The sequence below is a fragment of the Stegodyphus dumicola genome, chromosome 3 (assembly GCF_044657685.1).
Source record: "Stegodyphus dumicola isolate Sdum_Otavi_A_Nest chromosome 3, ASM4465768v1".
NCBI classification, from domain to species: domain Eukaryota; kingdom Metazoa; phylum Arthropoda; class Arachnida; order Araneae; family Eresidae; genus Stegodyphus; species Stegodyphus dumicola.
Genome location: NC_140770.1, coordinates 54,024,738 through 54,043,948, shown reverse-complemented (window position 1 = coordinate 54,043,948; position 19,211 = coordinate 54,024,738). Strand labels below are relative to the sequence as shown.

The following is a 19,211-nucleotide window of genomic DNA, read 5'->3' as shown; positions in this document are numbered from 1 at the left end:
GTCACTTCGGGATTGTAATCAGAAATACACTAAGTGGAGAGAGAGAACATTCATCAGATCGTCTATTCCAGATGCTGCTTTAGAGGACGTCAAATGAGAGCTCGCTATTTAAAAATTGATATGGTATCGAAAACGCTTATTGCCATATATAAGAACAAATGTGTTTAGGTAAAAATAAATTTTCTTTCATTGTGAACCCTAGTTTTAAATCAGTTAACTCGGTTAAACTTCATATGTAATGCGTGATATAACACTGCTAAAATATAACTTAAATTCACTAACGGAATGAATAATTTGTGCAGAGAATAATTACATTTTCCCCTTAAATGCCGTTTGAGACAGTGTAGCTCAACAGCTAAGAACTGTGAAATTTATGGTTTCAGTCCCGGTAAAACATAGCTGATTTTCCACGTTTTCAGTTGTAGGGTTTATATTTATTTTAACTAACATTTATTTTAAGCTATCTTTCCTGTCAAGCCTTTGCTTTCCCCTAGAATTGTCAATGCCAGAGTATGTAAATTGTAGTAGAACGCGCAGTATATTCAAATTTTAGCAGAAGTAAGTTGAGTTTAAATAGAAGGGAAACGAGATTGTATGTGTGCTTCTTGAATCGCGAGCGTGAAGTTTGCTAGGTAGAAATTTAAGAACCGCGCGTTTCGACCTGTGTGCCTATTTCGGCAGTTCGTTGAATCTTCAACTGCTTAATCAGTAAGCTTTCTGAATCTCAGCTGTATCTTAGAACGCGGTTAAGTTAGTTACTATTTAAGAGCCTCGTAGGTAGTGATCTCGTTGTTGTAGGGATCATTTTTATTTTCTAATAGTTATTTTTAATTTTGAAACCCTTTCCTTGAAATTCTTGTTTCCCACCTACATTTCCTTGCCAGAATGAGATTTCAGTAGCGTATTTTATGTAAATGAAGTAGAACCAGTATTTAATGGTAAATTCAGTCACTTCAATTCAAGAGCTCAGAAGTTCTCAGTAGAGCGTGTTCTGCCTTCGGGCCACGTCGTTGCATTAACCCTGTCTTATTACGTACGGCCGTAGTTTAACGTGCCTGTTAGTATTCGCCGGTGAGGTATCGGCCGGTACGGGCCAACTCGGTTAGTTATCTTTGTAGAGTTTCGGCTAAAGTCTAGCTAGTTAGAATTAGTTCCTTATTCTCTATCTTAAGTTAAACCCCAGGTGGAGGCTTTCCTGTAAGCCTTAGAAGAGACCGTCTGTGAGTGTTTCTTTGAGAGAATAAAAGGTATTTTAACCCTTCTCTGGACTTATATTTTATAGTTGTAAGAAGACCAGCGAATAGTCGCTAGACACTTCCATAAAAATGTTCTAGTAGCCGAGGATACGTAAATTAAATAGAACTTTATAAAGTTATAAGGTATTTTTCCCGCTTTCCTAACGTCCCTTCGTGGTGTAGTTGTTCTGCACGCTGGGGCGGTATTCCAGAGGTCCGTGGTTCGATTCCTGGCGAAGTCGTTTGCTAATTTTTCATCTTGCCTGCTTCCAAAAAGAAATCCTAATGTCTCGACAGTGGCGCCCGAACTAAAAGGATGTTGGATGAAGTTTCTCCACACCCAGGACTTGGCGACTAGGTGCCCTAAAAACCCCAGTCACCCTTTAAAAAGGGGAGTATATAAGGCATTTTTCCCGCTTTCCTAGCGTGCCTTCGTGGTGCAGTGGTTCTGCACGCTGGGTCGGTATTTCAGAGGTCCGTGGTTCGATACCCGGCGAAGGCAGTTGCTAATTTTTCATCTTGTCTGCTTCCAAAGAAATACCTAATGTCTCTACAAAGTACTAAGATGAATTTTAGTAACATGTAACCTAATAGCGGCACAGAAATCAAAGCAATAATAATGTACTCTTCTGCAAATAGCCTCTTATGTGCAACTTACTAATAAAGAGAAATTTTCACAAATTATAAACATTGCTTTCATGTATTCTTGGAATGCAACTATTAGCATATAAATTCGGCCTGAGAATCTTTTGGTCGATTCTAAACGAGCGCATAATATATTTTCGACTATTTCTCGCTCTTGACATTCTTTGCTGCTTATATCTGGCATTGAATTTAGAAGCATGAAAAATAATTCACCATTGAGCTTCCCCGATGGAACGATCTATAGCTGGAGAAAATACAAGGAATTAGACACATTCTTGCCACATATTGCGATGTGACAATTAGGAAAGCGATTCGTCACATCAAAAATCCCATGTTAGGACACTAATAAACTATTCTTCGATACAGATAAAGTATTCTTGAAGATAATACGTTTTAAAAGTACTGGACATGTACAGGGGTTTTAGTTTTTATATTATGACAACATATTTGATCTTCAAAATGTTTTGCATGTATTCATGCATCAACAGCATAGAAAGTATGTGATCGTCTAAATATCTGTATAATAAAACGAGTGAATAAAAAAGTTACGCATAACTTTTACGTATGAAGCGAACAAGAAAAAATAAATATCTAAAAAGAGCGTTCATATAACGTCTTTTGCATACATACTATAATGATGCTGAACATATATGCCAGTATGCCGGTAATTAGATAATTCAGTAATGGCGAGAGACAGCTGAAAGACTAAAATGGCCAAGAAGATTTTAGGATTTAAAAGTCGATAACCGGTTGGAATCCAATGATAATGATGAAAAGAGTATCATGGCAGAAACTGCGGAGACGCTGGAGGTTCATAGGACCATACTTAGAGAAACGAATTCAAGTCTTGGGAACTGTGACAAATCTGAATCCTGCCTCACCATTTAATGAAAAATGGTGGAAGAATGGGAATTGATACGTTTTAAATCTTGCCCCATAGAATTTTTCTTAAAAGAGTAATTAGTGTTTAAAAACCTGTTTTACCGGAATTTCAAATAATGTTAAACTGCTTTTAGGTTGGCAACTTTCTAAGACCTGCAGGATTCAACGACAAATAGGATTACAGCGGAAAAAATTTCAAAGTGTGTTGTGGCATCTTACCGGAGAGATTGATTTGGGGTGCTTATACCTCTGAACCAAGCACTTAACAAAGAGATATCTATTGGGAAGTCTTTACAATGTTCTCACAGAAAAGGGTTCATCAGTGGGGAATTATCAGAGAGTAGCATTCAGTCATGATAATGCAAGATCTCGCACATTTGTCGAATTCAGATTTACAGTACAGTAGTTCGGAGGGAACACGTACCGCACTCGGCCCCGTATTCATTCAATATTACTTTAACAGAATACATCATTATAGAGTTTTCTTTACAGACAGGCGTATGACAATATAGAAAATCTTTACGGTGGATTACAAAACTAATTACATAACAGAGGAGAGGAAGCTCGCAGGAGAAAATCAAAAAGGTTATCTGATAAAAGGCAGCGGTTCGTAGACAATAATGATGAATATGCTGTAGATTAATAATCAATAAATTTACAATGTAACAGAATTCTTTCATTGAAACACGCAAGAACATTACTCAGTCAGTGGTGAGAACATCTTTGGCTATCAGTTGCAGAAGCGGTTTTAGTTCATCAGTCATGGACGGCGCATAAAGGAATAAGTTTTTGTTTGCTGTCTTTCAAGGTTTGGAGGATAGTGAAGAGCTTCATATAGTGAAGAAACGCTTAGGTAGAAAATTTCCCGCCAGGTACTTGTCTCTTTTGGAGAATATTCTTTGTATCACAACTCAGGCCCTAATGGGACTCTTTCAATACTTGGAAGGAATAGGGCTGCTGCAGGCGAGTATATCGACCAAACATCAAAGCATCAAAGGTAGAAAAATTTAGTTACAAGAATACCAAAAATGTGAGCATAGATTTTAAAATTCACTGCAGTAACAGTTTGTAATTGCGTTTTCAATTAAGAAAGTTAATTTTTAACTTCTTTTTATATTTTTAATTCATTTTGATTTGACGTCTGGAGAATCTTATACTGGGCTGTCAAAATGATCTGGCCTAACGTCTTTTTACTTTTTGTATTGCCAAGCAATTACTTCGCCTTGGATTCGCTCAGTTGATTCGAAACTTGAATAATCTCTTTGTATTATTGCAATGGCAGAGATAATTTTAAGCAGAATACTATAAACACATAATAATGCCTCTTGGTATAATTTATGCGATGAAGCTGAAATCAAGTTTCGAATTCTGAATCTCATTTTAAATTAAAATCTTAGATCTAGAGGTATACATCTTTTCAAAACAAAAGCTTCAGCAATTACATTTTAGCTTTTTTTTTTAATTTCCATTAAATTAAAAATGAAACCAGTGCTCTGCTACTGCTAATCATGCTCATATAGTATTCATCGGAAATAGTTATAAGGCTTTTAGCAGATTGGCTGCCTAAAAATTTTACTACTCTGCTAAAAAAATATTCTGCGTTTCTCAACTATTATATTTATACCTTGCTAAGAAAACGGTTGATGTCTAAAATAATCGAATTTGTTGTCTGTGACCATCGATCATCTATAAATCGTGAATATTATCATAGACAAAAGTGCCAGTGACCAATTTTCGTGAAACGAATATGATATGTATCTTCAGTTTAAAAGAAAATTGTAATAATATTAGGAGTGAAAAGTACATTAAATAAAAAACTTTTCTTTCAACTATAAGAAAATAATTTTATTTGGGTTCATTTAATTTAAATAATCAGTTATTTGATGTTTTGAATCTGTACTGTCACTTCTCTCTTTCTGTTTTCCCTCCAGAATACAAATTATTTTGCGTGTATTGATAGTGAGTTTAAGATTGTTAGGACAAAACGTGTTCTGCCACTCGTGGCTACGTTACTAGGTTAAATGTTCCCATCTCGGCTTTGCATCAAAATTCCCGATAGCTGAATCCACTCCGGTGAAGTTCTAAGCTAGCTTCGCGTAAACTGCTGATGCATGCTGGCGGCACTGTAAGCTCCAGGAGTGACCTCTGTTCATCTTATTAATTTTCAAATAAAGGATATTTTACACCCTTTCAAAGTTGCTGTTGTGCTGAGGTCTTAGCGATAAGTCGCTTTATCATCTGCAAAAATGTTTAACAGTGGGTGTCACCGAAAAGAGTTAAACTTTACAAATTAATTCTCTGAAAACATTCTTCTGATTCTATGTGTGGGATTCAAATACTTTGCTGAAACACAAATAGTTTTTTTCCCATTGCAAGTTCATTGACCTTTTTTTCCTCTCAAGAAAAATATAGAATTACTATGCAGAGTCATTAGTCTATTTTGAAGCAAGAGATGGGGAAAATGAGCAATGCCTTGTCGGGACTCCAGCCTGGACCTCTCGAATACGGGCCAAGTTTGCTGCCGTTATACTACGAAGGCATGCTGGAAGGAGTCAGAAAATACCTTATATACTCCCCCTTTTAAAGAACAACTGGAGATTAGGGGACCCAATTCTCTAATCCTGGTGGTGACAAATCATCGTCCACACCTTTTAATTCGGGCGCCACTGTAAGTCATTAGGTGTTTTGATGCTGTAAGCGTGAAAAATAAGCAATGCCCTTGACAGTACTCGAAGCTGAATATCTTGATATATGCGCCGAGTGTGCTACCATTTACACCGCGAAGGCATACTGGAAGGGAGGAGAAAATACCTTATAACTAAATATGACTCGTGAAAAAAACTGTTAAATTGCATAACGAAGTAAGATGTAAAGGATTATGCATCTGCTTTTGTTTTGATATAGTAAATTCTTCATCCTACTCTCATATTGCAAATGCTTGGAAGTAATAGGATTTCAGAACTTAGCAAAAGCAGAAATGTAATAAACCTCATACTTGCATCTACACCATGAAGGCTTATTAAAGAAATTGCATAACGAAGTAAGATGTAAACGATAATGCGTCTGCTTTTGTTTTGATATAGTAAATTCTTCATTCTACTCTCATATTGTATATGTTTGGAAGTAATAGGATTTCAAAACTTAGCAAAAGCAGAAGTGGAATTAAGCCCATACTTGCAAAGAACATCCACACCATGAAGGCTTATTAAAGAAAAGGTGTTGCATGAAAAGCCAGATTATTTATTATTTCATTTATTTTTCTAAATTTTCTGATGAGGTTTCCAGTTGCCTGACCTGGTAGCACATAATGATGTAAATGTTTCCTGAACTTCATGGTACATTGGTAATCTCATATTCGGAAGCACAAAGGATTTAAATATTTTATTAATAGAAACATTTTATCTTATTTATTCTTTAATAAAAACGTTTAAAAGTTACTAAAAAGTTTCATGAATTATTTATTTTGGTAACCATGTAATTATTTCCATTTTATGTATAAGTACCAGCATGCTAAATATAATTTTAATGTCACTGCCTGTGTGTAAATAAATTATCAGTATATGAAAATTATTTGCTTGATAAAAAAGATCTCCGGAAATTACAAGAGCAAACTGGCTCACGGAAACGTTGCACCATATAAAACAATCATTTTGTGAACAAGCTGTACCAACGAGAATAAACTCGATCGAAAACAAGCAACATTTATTTATTTCGGTCATTTTCCAGACCTTTACTTAATTATAGGAGAACACGTTAAATGCTTACTTTGTAATTTATATTTCAAATTTTGTTGTCGTGTTAAATAATTATTCCTTACATGCTAATCAAAACTTCAAGATTGCAGCTCATAATTTTCTTTTAATTTATATTATAATAAAATTATACTGCCCAGCCGGTATAGTGGTTAGTAACCTTGACTGCCGTAGAATGGGCCAGGGTTCGAATCCCAGAGAAGGCATCGTTGTGCCTGTCTCTCCTTTCATAAGAGACAATGGTGGTCACCTACTAGGTGTTTCCATTATGAAATGGCCACCACTTCCGGCCCTTGTAGCGACACAAGACTAATGGCTATTAAATAAAGATCCCGGCCTAGCCTAAAGAATCGGTAGTGTGGTAATAACATGGTCAGTCACCATCGTTCTAACTGGGTACTTAAAAACTAAAAGTTTAAACCAAAAATTGTCTGCCGATTGCAGTATGGTAGGCAAGTTTAATTACTTCTTACTTACGAAATTAATTACTTCTTACTTACGAAATTAATTACTTCTTACTTACAGTTACAAAAATGTAATCTTTGCATTCAATCTTGTTAACTTTTACAGGGTTTAAGAGATATTTATTTCAAGTATTATATACCTTAAGGATGTTAAATTTTGAAGTCCTTGTTAAGGACTGTAATAAATGTAACCATAATAAGTTTTGTCTACTTAACTTTCTAAATTTTCAAATCTTGCAAAATTTTATAATACAGCCTGTATGGATCTTTGGACTTAACACTTCTTTCAATGTTTGAAAAATTCTATAGTGCAACTCTATATTTATATCCCAAGATTTATTAAAGAAACTTAATGTAACTATATTGGTATTTTACGCTTAAATAGTTGTTGTAAGCAATACAATTTGACATAATACTACAGTTTAGCTTTTACTATACGCTAACGAGCTTCAGCATATTGCTCTACGATCTCAACGGAATGGATGAATATTCGATGCTTGTTCTATCTGCAATTTTTCTAATGAGCTGTTAAGTGCCAATTGGGTGCCGCATTAAAAACACAGATCACTTCTAATCCCATTGGCCATGCTTAGGCAGACACCTAAGCAAATTTTGAGATCGATCCAGCTATTTTTAGCAACTCCTGGTTGATCGGGAAAAATTCCCTTATATCTGCCCACCAAAGTAAATAGCGGCATCCGATTCAAAGGTTTGCAATTTCTCCACCACCCGAACCCGCCTTCTTTTCGTTGTGTTGTGCCAAGAAAAACAAGCGGGTCGCTAATCTCCCCCTCCCCGTTTCTCCAGCATTCGATCGATCCTTATTTCTCGGAAAGGGGTTGTAAAACATGAAAGTCCTACATATACTACTTTCAGTGACGTGTAGGCCGGTCTACTTCTGGCGGATTTTTCGAATTTTAAAAGTATAAAAGGAAAAAAGGCAAAGAAGCCATTTGTTTTCGACTAGACATTTCGATAATTTATTTCGAAGACGGTGAAAAGATTCCCTGCAAATATTTGCAATCGATTTGTAGTTAGTTTTTTTACCTTAATTGTCTCCCGCGAAACAAAGGTTGTTTGAATAAAATGAAGATTAAGGGGAAGCGTTAAGTAAATAATTGTATTTTTCTCTGTTTTCTCTTTGCCGAAAGTAATTACAAACAAATCTGCTTCAAAATTTTTCACTAAAAGAGGAAGTATTCTTTTCAAATTCGAGCAAATATTGCTAAGTATTTTTAATAACTATTTAGAACATTTCGAAGTAGAATGTTGTAATGTTCAATTTATATGTTAAACGATTTTCTCAAGTTTAATGTTTTATTTATTTTTTAAATGCTTCACACTAACTGCCAGAGACAAAATTTTAAAATGTATTATCTTTCCTATCTTTCCTTTGATCCGTTTTATTTTTTAACTTTACAGTCTCTTGCTTCCAAAAGTAAATCCAAAATAACTGATATAATAAAAAGCTGATTCTCTCGTTAATATACGCGTTAACTTCCTCCAGTATTTCCAAGGTAGCTGTCACAAACAGAGCAGAAGAATAGTACATATCAGTACATAAAGAACACCTTTAAATTTGCCCTCGTTATAAGCCTCATTTGTATTTGTATATTTAGATGCTTTACTCTTTTTACTTGCAGACCAAACTGTTACTGTAGGGAAACTAAGACTGCAATAGTGGCTGCAACACAGGGAGCGAGAAATACGACGAACATGGTTAATAACAAGCTGTGCTTTTACCAGAAATTTTACATACAAATAAGAAACACAATATATACGCACACAGTAGAAATACAAGAACAAGAAATTACTACTCGAATGGGTCTTAGGATTAGACGAATGGTGTATGTTAATGGTTAATCAGAACGAACTTGGACGTCACATTCTATGTCAGGAGATCCAGCAATCTGCACAAATCAGCACAAGACGGTCACACAATACTAGGATACAAGACAGTACTCCAGCGCAGACAAGCTTCTGACAAGGCAACTCAATGATTGTCCAAACAAGATTTGGAGTACTTAACCGCTGGTTTGTATCTAGAAGATATTATACACAACCCGGATCGAACTAGGCAGTATCATTACAGTCCCTGCCGCGCTCGAATGGGCTTGCATACAAATTATTTTAGTCACTGTGAAGGCAGTTAAAACGACCAGCGATAAGTGTTTCCTAAGCCACTTCTCTCAAAGGCTGTTAGGTTGTGTACTGAGACTGTAACACGAACCAGAAGAGAAGAATATTTTTATCAACTATGTGTTTGGCTTTTTTCTCAGAAAAATTGAAAATCGGAGACTGGTTTGGAGATCACGCGGCTAACACCAACTAGCCTTCACCTCAAAAATATTTTACCGCTTCTATTGCTAGAATAATGACATGAGGAGGCATAATATATAATAGGTGGCCCTCTTTAGTCTTTCTTCCTGGTACATTGACAGCTCAACGTTATATTGATTTGCTGATGGAACAAGTAGTACAGCCAATCCTAAGATGTCCCGAGATCTGGTTATGAACACGAAATGCTAGGCCCCATGATGCTAGTGTCTTGCAAATAACTTCCTTGGACTCGACAAGCACATCTGTGACAGCTTTGATCGGTGAATGCGAAAAGAAGAGTCAACTTTGCATGCTCAAGTGCGGTGTAGCAACATTATTCTTAAGACAATGATTAGCCTCACTGACCGCATGCCAAAGTGTGTATTTCTGCGCATAGCGATCATATGCCATACTGAGGAAATTGAAATGATTTGAATATTTTATTTCTAATTTTTAGTTATTTGCATAAAATGAATAGGTATGTCCATTCTATGAATTTCAAGTTATTCAAATCATTTCTACGTTTCTTCTTTTGTGATATTCCAGTTTCAATATTTAGTAATGCATTTAAAGGGACACATTCTGCAATAAACAAAGAAACAAACATAATTATCTGCCAATATTTAAAAATGTTTCATTTTTAAAATTCTTGCAAATGCAATAGGTATATTATTGTGCTATATTTTCATAATGTAGCTGAATGCTTCCATTAGATATTTAATATATTAAATGAAACTTAAATACCTAATAAATAAAAAAAATTAAATACAGCATTGGGGTTAAAAAGCTTTTAAGTAGCCAACATTAGCTTATTGAGTTTTGTATTACTTTTTGTTAGAGAAATTGTCATACGACTAGATTTCGTAATTACGTAAGTCTTCGTAATATACCTAGAATTAAATTTTAATAAACTTGGAACCAGTAAGTAGCACAGCCAGAAGCCATCTGACTTTTGTCATGTAACATTGTCACGTATTATAAATTTCTTTACGGTCATTTTCGTGTTCATTAAGGTCAGGTTAGTTAAAATAATCTATTTTCGTCTATGTGACAAAAGGCTGAAATTTATTGGAGCTTCACTCATTTACTAAATGCCTACGTAATGAATGAGTAATCAAAATAATTGGAAAACAATATGATGTCCAAAAAATTAGATATGTTCTTTTTTTGCATTCTAAATTTAAATTAAAAGTTTAATTGAGCTTTCATATTATTTTAAACTTAATTATCAAAATCTGAAGCAAAGGTCTTTCACGAAACATAATTTATTTAAACATTTATGTAATAAAATAATTGACATAAAAATGTATTTACTTTCATAATTAAATTTCTAGCCGAATGTATTTTGGTAAGGAAGGATTTTTTTAGATCCACTTAGTTTAACTTAAAGTCCTTGAGACTGTTATTTGTATGAGAATAAAAACTAGGGTTGTTGTTTCATTCATTCTACCTATTGAATGTTTAACCACCAGCACGAACTTCTTTCTTTTTTATCTTATTTCTGTTGGTACTTAACTTTCTCGGTTAGCAAAAGCGTATGATTCTCTGTTGCCGAAATGATAAAATTTCAGATTAATTCAATATCATTTTATTATACTGCATCGTAAAATCTGTCCCTTCACCGGGGATGTGAACCTGAAAAGTGTTTCTTTCAGATACTGTTTTCCACTTACGACGCCAAACCTGTGTCATGGTACTCTTAAATTCTTCCTGTTCATAATATGACAGTTCATAATGTGACTTGTGTTCTTTAACCGTTGTGTTGAGCTCTATGCATGGACAGCCCTTACTTGTTACACAAAGTGGGCCATATAGTTTTGCAAATAGCAAGTTTGGTTATCAAAAAACCGCTTGGGATGTGCGGGCGTTGGCTAATTAGTCTGTCAGTTTTGGAAATTTTAGTCACCATGGAATGCTTCAACAATGAATACTATAAACATTTTTGGAGTAAAACACGTTGACAAAGTCAGCGATTCTTATGGAACGAATTTATCTGTACGGCCCCTGTATCCGTTATGTTATGTTACGATTTGCTTGACATTAGTCAATGCCCCAATGTTGACAGACTAAAATCATAGATTAGGACATTCACGCAAACTAGTTCTATCATAAATATGAAGCAAGCAGGACGTCCATATTCTTGGCGAAGACATGTGCAAGCCTTTAGACATTAAACAGAGTTCTAAGAATCTGATGTCTACAAAAAGAATCTTTAGGTGCAGCAGAATGTGCTACAAACCACGCAGACATTCCCTAGACTCTGAGAAGTCCAGATCTTACTTCCAGTGACATTTATTATGAGGAAATCTTAAAAGTTCCTGTATACACGAATGAATGAACAGGAATAGCCTAACTGATACTGAATATTCATCATAAAATAACTGCTGGTCTGCGTGCATGCGCTAGCTTGGTTTTGAAAACCTATGTGCAAGAATATCAAACACAAGAAGGTGAACATTGGATAATTTTATTTTATACAAATGAACTCTAATATATTTTTATTCCGTTACTAGGGGAAGTACCCAATGTCAGTCAAGTTAGATTGAAAGTAATGTGTTTAACAACAGACAGAACGATACCGCTGTAATCCTTCTCTAATAACAATGGGAAAAATAGATTCATAGTCATACATTTTTCAGTCTGACGCGTATGGAACCCACATAAAACATTTCGGTAGAAAAATAAACTAATTCTCTCTCTTTTTTATCAGTTTTAAATCACGCTCGCAGTTTACGCAGTTTTTAATGATTTTAGTCATTCTAATCAAATGGTAGTAAAAGATCAAGTTCCATCCAATATTTCACATATATTCAATTTTAGTCGATTAAATGTGGCAAAAAATTGATCAGAAATCAATAATGCGAACAAACAAACAAACGCACAAACATACATTCTTCTTTATGTCTATAGATTTTTAAAACTTAACAAATTTTCGATTAACAAAGTCGACGATTTGAAAGCGAGCAGTAACAACACTTCGAAATAAAACATTTTTATCTCCAATGTCCGAGACTATTGCCACTCAAAACAATGAGTGCGAAAATTAGCGCTTTCAGTGTTTTTAATTAATATTTTGGCTGATTAAAATCGTACGAAGATGGGAATAGTCAAAATGGCCTCCCACGAATTTTTGGAATCGGGAATAGTGATTTAATGTTTGGCAATGCTATTTTTATTTCATCGTAAAACTTCGAAACTTTTTATTAATAAAGGATTTGAAAGCGAGCAGTGGCAACAACTTTCGAAATAAAGCAAATTTTTCATCTCCAGCTTGCGAGGCTGTTGCCACTCGGAAAAATGAGGGCGAAAAATATCATTTTTCCGAGTTTTTAATTAATATCTCTGATTTCAGCTACTTTTTTGAAAAAAAAAAGTGGACGTCGATCTTTCCAAGGACCGAGAAAAGAACTGTAAAACGTTTGGTGACGATAGCTATAGTAGTAACTGAGTTATTAACGAACAAAAACATAGACCTTTCTTCTTTGTGTACATAGATAAATATAAAATCACAATAAGGTAACTTACCACTTTTTTTTTTCCATTTAAAAGTGTAAATATTTATGGCCCCCCATCCTGAACAGTGCTCTTGTCCCCTTTTAACACTATGCAAACTATATGCTATGTTGAGGAGTCATCAGTTCGTAATTCCATGGGCTCCACAGGTTGGGTACTATTTTAATTTATGTGCCATCTTTCTAATTTCTTTTTAATTTATGTGCATACAATCTTTCTCTACTCATCGATTATCAGTTCTGTAACATATCAGTTGTAAAAGTTTTCTTCTTACATTCTTGTTTATTTCAGACAAGTACATACACTCGGAAATTTTTACACAGTTTCCCTTACAGTTAAGGCAAGAATTTCATTAACTCTTATAATTAAGATTAAATTCTTGCAGTTAATTAATTGAAGCAAAGCAATTAAGCTTTTAGCAAGAATTCTTGCATTCTTGAGCTGCTCGTAATTAAACTGACAGAAACGATAAATTTTTCAAATTCTCTGGAAATGAATTTAGAGCTTAAAATGTAAATTAATTTTTTATTATGTGTTATGATCCTTACCGCTCAGTTACTTAAAATTCGTTTTCATTAATTCATAAATTATTATTGAGAATTTTACAAAATGTACTTTTGTGTATATTATAAATTTGTGATAAAAAGAATAAATAAATTGATTTAAAATTTAAATTACGTGCTTTAATATAAAAAGTGTATTTGAGAAGACATTTTAAATTTGTAACAACTAACGTTGAAATTTCAATTACCGTATTTGACGGCATATAAGACGCACTTTTTTTCCTAAATTTGGTCTCAAAAAAGTTACCTGCGTCTTATACGTGAAGAACAGAGTCTTATGCGTGAAAGTAATTGCATTCAATAATTGTTTATTTGGCTTTTACGAAACATGAGAAGTAAAAGAAACCACGCTATTGAAACTTTTTTTCCCTTGTGTGTGGCCTTCTAGATAAGGGTGCGTCTTATATGCCATCAAATACGGTATTATAAACAAAGGCAAAAATAGGAAATAAAAAAAGCCAAAAATAGGAGTAATAAAATCCCGTGAAACCGGAACTATACGAAAGGTTGAATCCCGGAAATATATCATTAAATCTCCAATTTAAGTTATTTCTTTTTCACGATTAATTTTCCTCTCAAATTGAAATGATGATTGTAAATGCAATAAGGTTTTGTTCAGTTATAGATGTGTTTATAGCCTATATACTATAATTAGCATTGTTTCTAATTTAAAAAACACCAAACAGATTTTTAAAATAAGATATTTTGACAAATTAAATAAGGAGTACTGCCATGTAATGACGTGTTTTAATATTATCTATATTTGATTTACTTTTAATAAATAGAAATAAATTTCTGTACTTATGTATTAACGCAACCACCTTAGTAGAAGTCGCCAAATTTTTACAATGTGCCAAACTCTGGCAATCATGCCCATAATCATTCTTTAGGCAACCATGCTCATAATCGTTTCAGTCAAGCAACGCCGCCATGCGTTCTTTTTTGTTCTATTCCAAGCTCAAATGGTTTTTATAAATCATAACTTAATTATTAATCATAACTAAGTTTTAAAATATGAGCTTGTGGAATTTACCAGTAACTAGGGTAAAATTTCTGGAGGAATAAGAATTTCAATGGAAAGTTTCTAAAACGAACAACGTGCAAATGCGTTTCCTATGTAGCCGCTGTTGCCGAGGATTACACGAAGCCGAGTCTCCGCAGTTATCTGATGTTTGTAAAGCGAAAACAGATCGCTGTGTACTTCGGGAAAAGAATAACACAAAGAAAACTTTACAGAAAGATTTGAAGAAAAATGTGTTTTATTTTTTTAGTGTATCACGTAATCCTCATTTAATAATTCAAATTTATATTTTAAATTATAAAGTATGTTTTTTTCATATGTTAATAATGTTTATCGACTTACGTTAATATCGATAGTTTGGTAATCTTTCTAAAAAAAACAAAAAGGCGCGAAATCCACCAACTTGCACCCGACAAGTAGCTTTTACTTTGTCATCTGTAAAAATCGCCAAATTGTGCGCTGAGGTGTTAGCTTTAAGAGATAAGTATCGAAACCTTTTGTTAACGTTTTACATCCGAGTTGCAAGTGTGTTTATTTATTTAATTAATTTATTTTACCGTGCATGTTACAATGCCTCAAAATAAACTAGAAAAGTCACCATTTTCAGCTTTAATTGAATTGTCATTTCAACTGGTACTTTAACGCAAAACTTTGCTGATTGATGAGAAGCTGTATTTACGCGTTAAACTATTATATCACCGTCAAATTATTTCTGTTACGTTATTTTCTTTATTTAACCAGTACTAGTCAGGACATTTCAAAATCACGCTACAGTCGTGAAAGAACTACTATAAACACGCTGATACAATCAGCGACATAGCTTTTACACTGTCAGGCGACAGCGGTGGAGACAGCTTCACTGCAAAGCACCCGAGTACAGCTCCCAACTCTGCTTGGTTGTTCTCGGAACCTAACGTACTCTCGAGACTCTCCACGCGATGCACTCGACGATACACAAGAGTATAGCTCTCGACTCTGCACAATCTAGGACAAAACTCGACGACGCACTAATTCGCGATGCACTAAAAGACTCTCTCGATGCACTTGACGACCACCTCGGCGCTAGACTTCGAGACACTCGCTCAATGACTGACTATCAGCTCGCTAGGCGAGGCACACACACACTCGCCCTCTCGATGAAGCACACACTGACTGACTGCGGACCAGCAGGGTTTATATAGCTTTCGGCTTCTTGTGTTCGAGAACATTCTGGGCTAAACCGGTAAGAATTCGTTCCAGAAGGTTCTCCATCCGTCCATGGTATATCGTCAATTTTGTCGCCAAATGGGCGATTTCTCACCAAATGTGGCAACCCTGCCTCCCTGCGATTTTACGGCAACCCTGAAATTGCTTTACGTGGAAGCTATCTCACCGCGCCTGTACATTTCGTAACATTTCTTTACAATTCAAGTTGCAAAATCCGTTAGGAATTATTCTCATTTGTACTTTATGATGCGTACGTTTGCTTGAGTTTGATTACTTTTATTTTACTATTAAGAAGTTTTATGCTGGGTCAATTTAGTCTTCTTCGCCTCCCAAACGTGAGAGTGTTTAGTGACATTGATTACCATACCGAAGGGCCTGGATTCGAATCCCGGAAAGGATGGATAAAGTGAAGGCGCGGATGTTTGTAAATATATAGTAGTGTCTTTGTGGCATGGGAGCACTCTAAATATACGGCGAGCCGAAAGTTCTCACGTGTGGATTGGTGTAGGGGGAAAAGGGGTGGGAGACGCTCGACTCCACCCTACCTCGGGGGGCTTTTCTTCAAAATTACGGTGGAATTGAGCAAAATCATACTCTCACCTACATGGTGCCCCAGGCTCTTGATAGTGACAGGCGTAATTTTGTACTTCTTGCTGCGATGAATTTCGTGGGCTTCTTCTGGTGTTAAAAACAAGTGAGATTAGTCACAACAACAGTCTTCTATTTTTGTGCTCTGTTTGGTTTATATAAAGGTTGACGAAGAAATTCAACAAATTAATGTGTCAAACATTATCATGAAATGAATTTCTGTCTTGTTTAGCAAATTCTTTTTTCTTTTATTATACTACTTTTACATTTTAACTACAAATTGTAATAATGTTCTTTCTTACAGAAACCCTAGTCAAAGCCCAGATGGAGAATATGAAACAGTCTATTGGCCTGTTCACACAGCCACCAGTCGCGAATACTTAACACTAGCGGTGAACTCCACCGAAATTGGTCGGGCGCACAGAGCCAAAGAGTGTGCCTTTTGGCATGAATATTTACCAAAGCTAATCAGTTATACAGGTAATGTGTTCTTTATCCATTTCTTAAATCATTGCTTATACCCTATTGGAATATGCATTAAAATAATGACATAAAATTATTTTAATAAAGTTTTCCTGAATTCTCTGAAATACTGTTTGGAACGAAATTCAGTTTAAAGAAATACTTTTTAAGGGCATTTGCCTACTAGTATTTCACAGGAACGAAATCAATTATTCACATAAGAGTTGAAATGCTAATTGTAAGATCAATAACTAATTGTAAGAGACTGCGATCAATGACTGCTATCAATGACAAAGTCGTGCAAAGATGAGAATGGTCGAAATGGCTTCTCACTAATTTTTGGAATCCGAGAATACCTCTCCCGAAGTTCAACTCTCCGACGTTCCGGAGGAGATAGTGCCAAAAACAAATAAACAAACAGAAGCGCCCAGATTTTAACAGTATAGATACTGGAATAATTTTAGAATTATTTACGTAGCAGGTATGCTAGTATAAACATAATGCAGTATTCTACATACAGTGGCTCCCCAAAGTGTTCGTACAGTTATAATTTTCATTGAAATAGTGCTCTATCCATTAATTAAAAGTAAACTTTCTAAATGAGAGTTTAATAATAAGATCTATAATCTATTCGTAATAAAATTACGCGAAATATTTTTTAAACTATAGCGAAACTTTATTTTTAAGAAATTAATAATCAAAAAATGATAAACATTTTATCTCACAAAAGTCTTGGTACACTGAAATATTTTGGGATAAAATCAAAATTAGAATTATCGTTTGCCGCTTTTTTTAATTTTTGCATTTTTAGTGGCATTTAAAAATCGTTTGCTTTAATTTTTGTATTGTTTACTTCATAATATTCTATTTATTACTTAAAAATGGGTCGCAGTCGTAAAGAAATTAGAAACAGCATTCGAAAATTGATAATTTTTCACCATAGTACTAGTAAATCAATTCGAAATATCACTAAATTAGTTATTTTATCCCATTCTACAGTGCAGTATATGATAAAAAGCTTTGAAGAAGAAAATCGGATTGTATACAAGGGAAGAAAAGGTCGACCGAGAAAGCTAACTAAACGTGATGAGAGATTTATTATTAAAAAATTTGTGAAAAATCCACGTTTGAGTGCTATTAAAGTTTCTGCAGAATTTAATGCAAAGTTTTCTACTTCAATTTCACCTGAAACTGTTCGATAGTTCTCAGAGAAGCTGGATTACATGGGTGTTCTGCCCGTAAAAAATTTTTAGGTTTTCATTCTCAAAGTACACCCGAAACCTATTGGAATAATGTCCTATTTGCTGGCGAAAGCAAATTTAACATTTTTGGTTCCGATGGTCGTATAACTGTATGGAGAAGAAAAAATGAGAAACTTGATTCTAAGAACTTAATTGGAACAGTTAAGCATGGCGGTGATGTTCTTGTTGGGGGGGAGTGGCATGACAGCATCAGGATTAGGTAATTTGGTGTTTATTGATGGCATAATGAATCATTCTCTTTATTTAAATATTTTAAGAGACAATTTAAAATTATCAGCCCAAAATTTGGGTATTGCAAGCAACTTTATTTTTAATCATGATAACGATCCTAAGTATACGGCTCTCAGCCTTCGCCTGTAGTGTCTGTATAATTGTCCACAGGTTTTGAAAACACCACCTCACTCGCCAGATTTAAACCCCATAGAACACATTTGGAAAGAGCTAGATGTTAAAGTACGAAAACACGACATCAAAACGAAAAGCGAACTTAAAACAGCCATGATGGAAGAATGGATGAACATTGATACATAAATTACAAAAAAAACTAGTAAAATCTATTCCCAGACGTTTAAAAGCTGTTGTGGATGCTAAAGGATATCCTACTAATATTAATTTAACGAAAGATGAAAATATTTACTACTATGTCAAGATTGTTTTGAAGTGTACGAAGACTTTTCGCTATATTTTAAAAATATTTCATGTGATTTTATTAATAATCTTATTATTAATAATAATTAATAATCTTATTATTAAAATCTCATTCAGAAAGTTTACTTTTAATTAATGGATAGAGCCCTATTTCGATGAAAATCATAAGTGTACGAACACTTTTGAGAGCCAATCATACAGCGTACAGTAATCTTAAGGTTATGATATGAAATGTTTAATTCTTTTCTTACGAGCGGATGCCAAATCTTCGAAGCGCATCCTTAAGAAGTCGTATTGCCGCAAACTACAAACCTAAGAATAATGGAATCTTTTTTAGTTTTAGGATACAAATACTGATAAAACTTTCTTGTAAATCTGCATCACGAAAGAAGGAAATTACAGATTATGTTTCAGAAGTTAAGTAAATGTTAACGATAAATCCGTCGATATTACTTTTATTCATTTTTAACTTTTTATATTTTTCTGGATAAAATTATTGTTGATAATTACAGATTTTAGAGAGAAATGAAAAGATCACAACTATGACTTTTACGCTAAGTAATGTATCGTGTAAAATTGCTAATATAATGGAAACTAGAAACGAAAGAAGCCAAACAGATTTAATAACTGCAACGTAATAGTACATAAAAT

At 34.4% G+C, this 19,211-nt stretch overlaps 1 protein-coding gene across 1 annotated transcript in view; it reads left to right on the top strand.

Annotated features, from left to right (window-relative positions):
* LOC118183381 (acetylcholinesterase-like) overlaps positions 1-19,211 on the top strand; it is a 260,837-nt gene that overhangs the window by 216,032 nt on the left and 25,594 nt on the right. Inside the window, exon 5 of the mRNA XM_035352898.2 lies at positions 16,493-16,668. Within this exon, the coding sequence (XP_035208789.2) occupies positions 16,493-16,668 (176 nt within the window). The remainder of the gene's footprint in view (positions 1-16,492; positions 16,669-19,211) is intronic.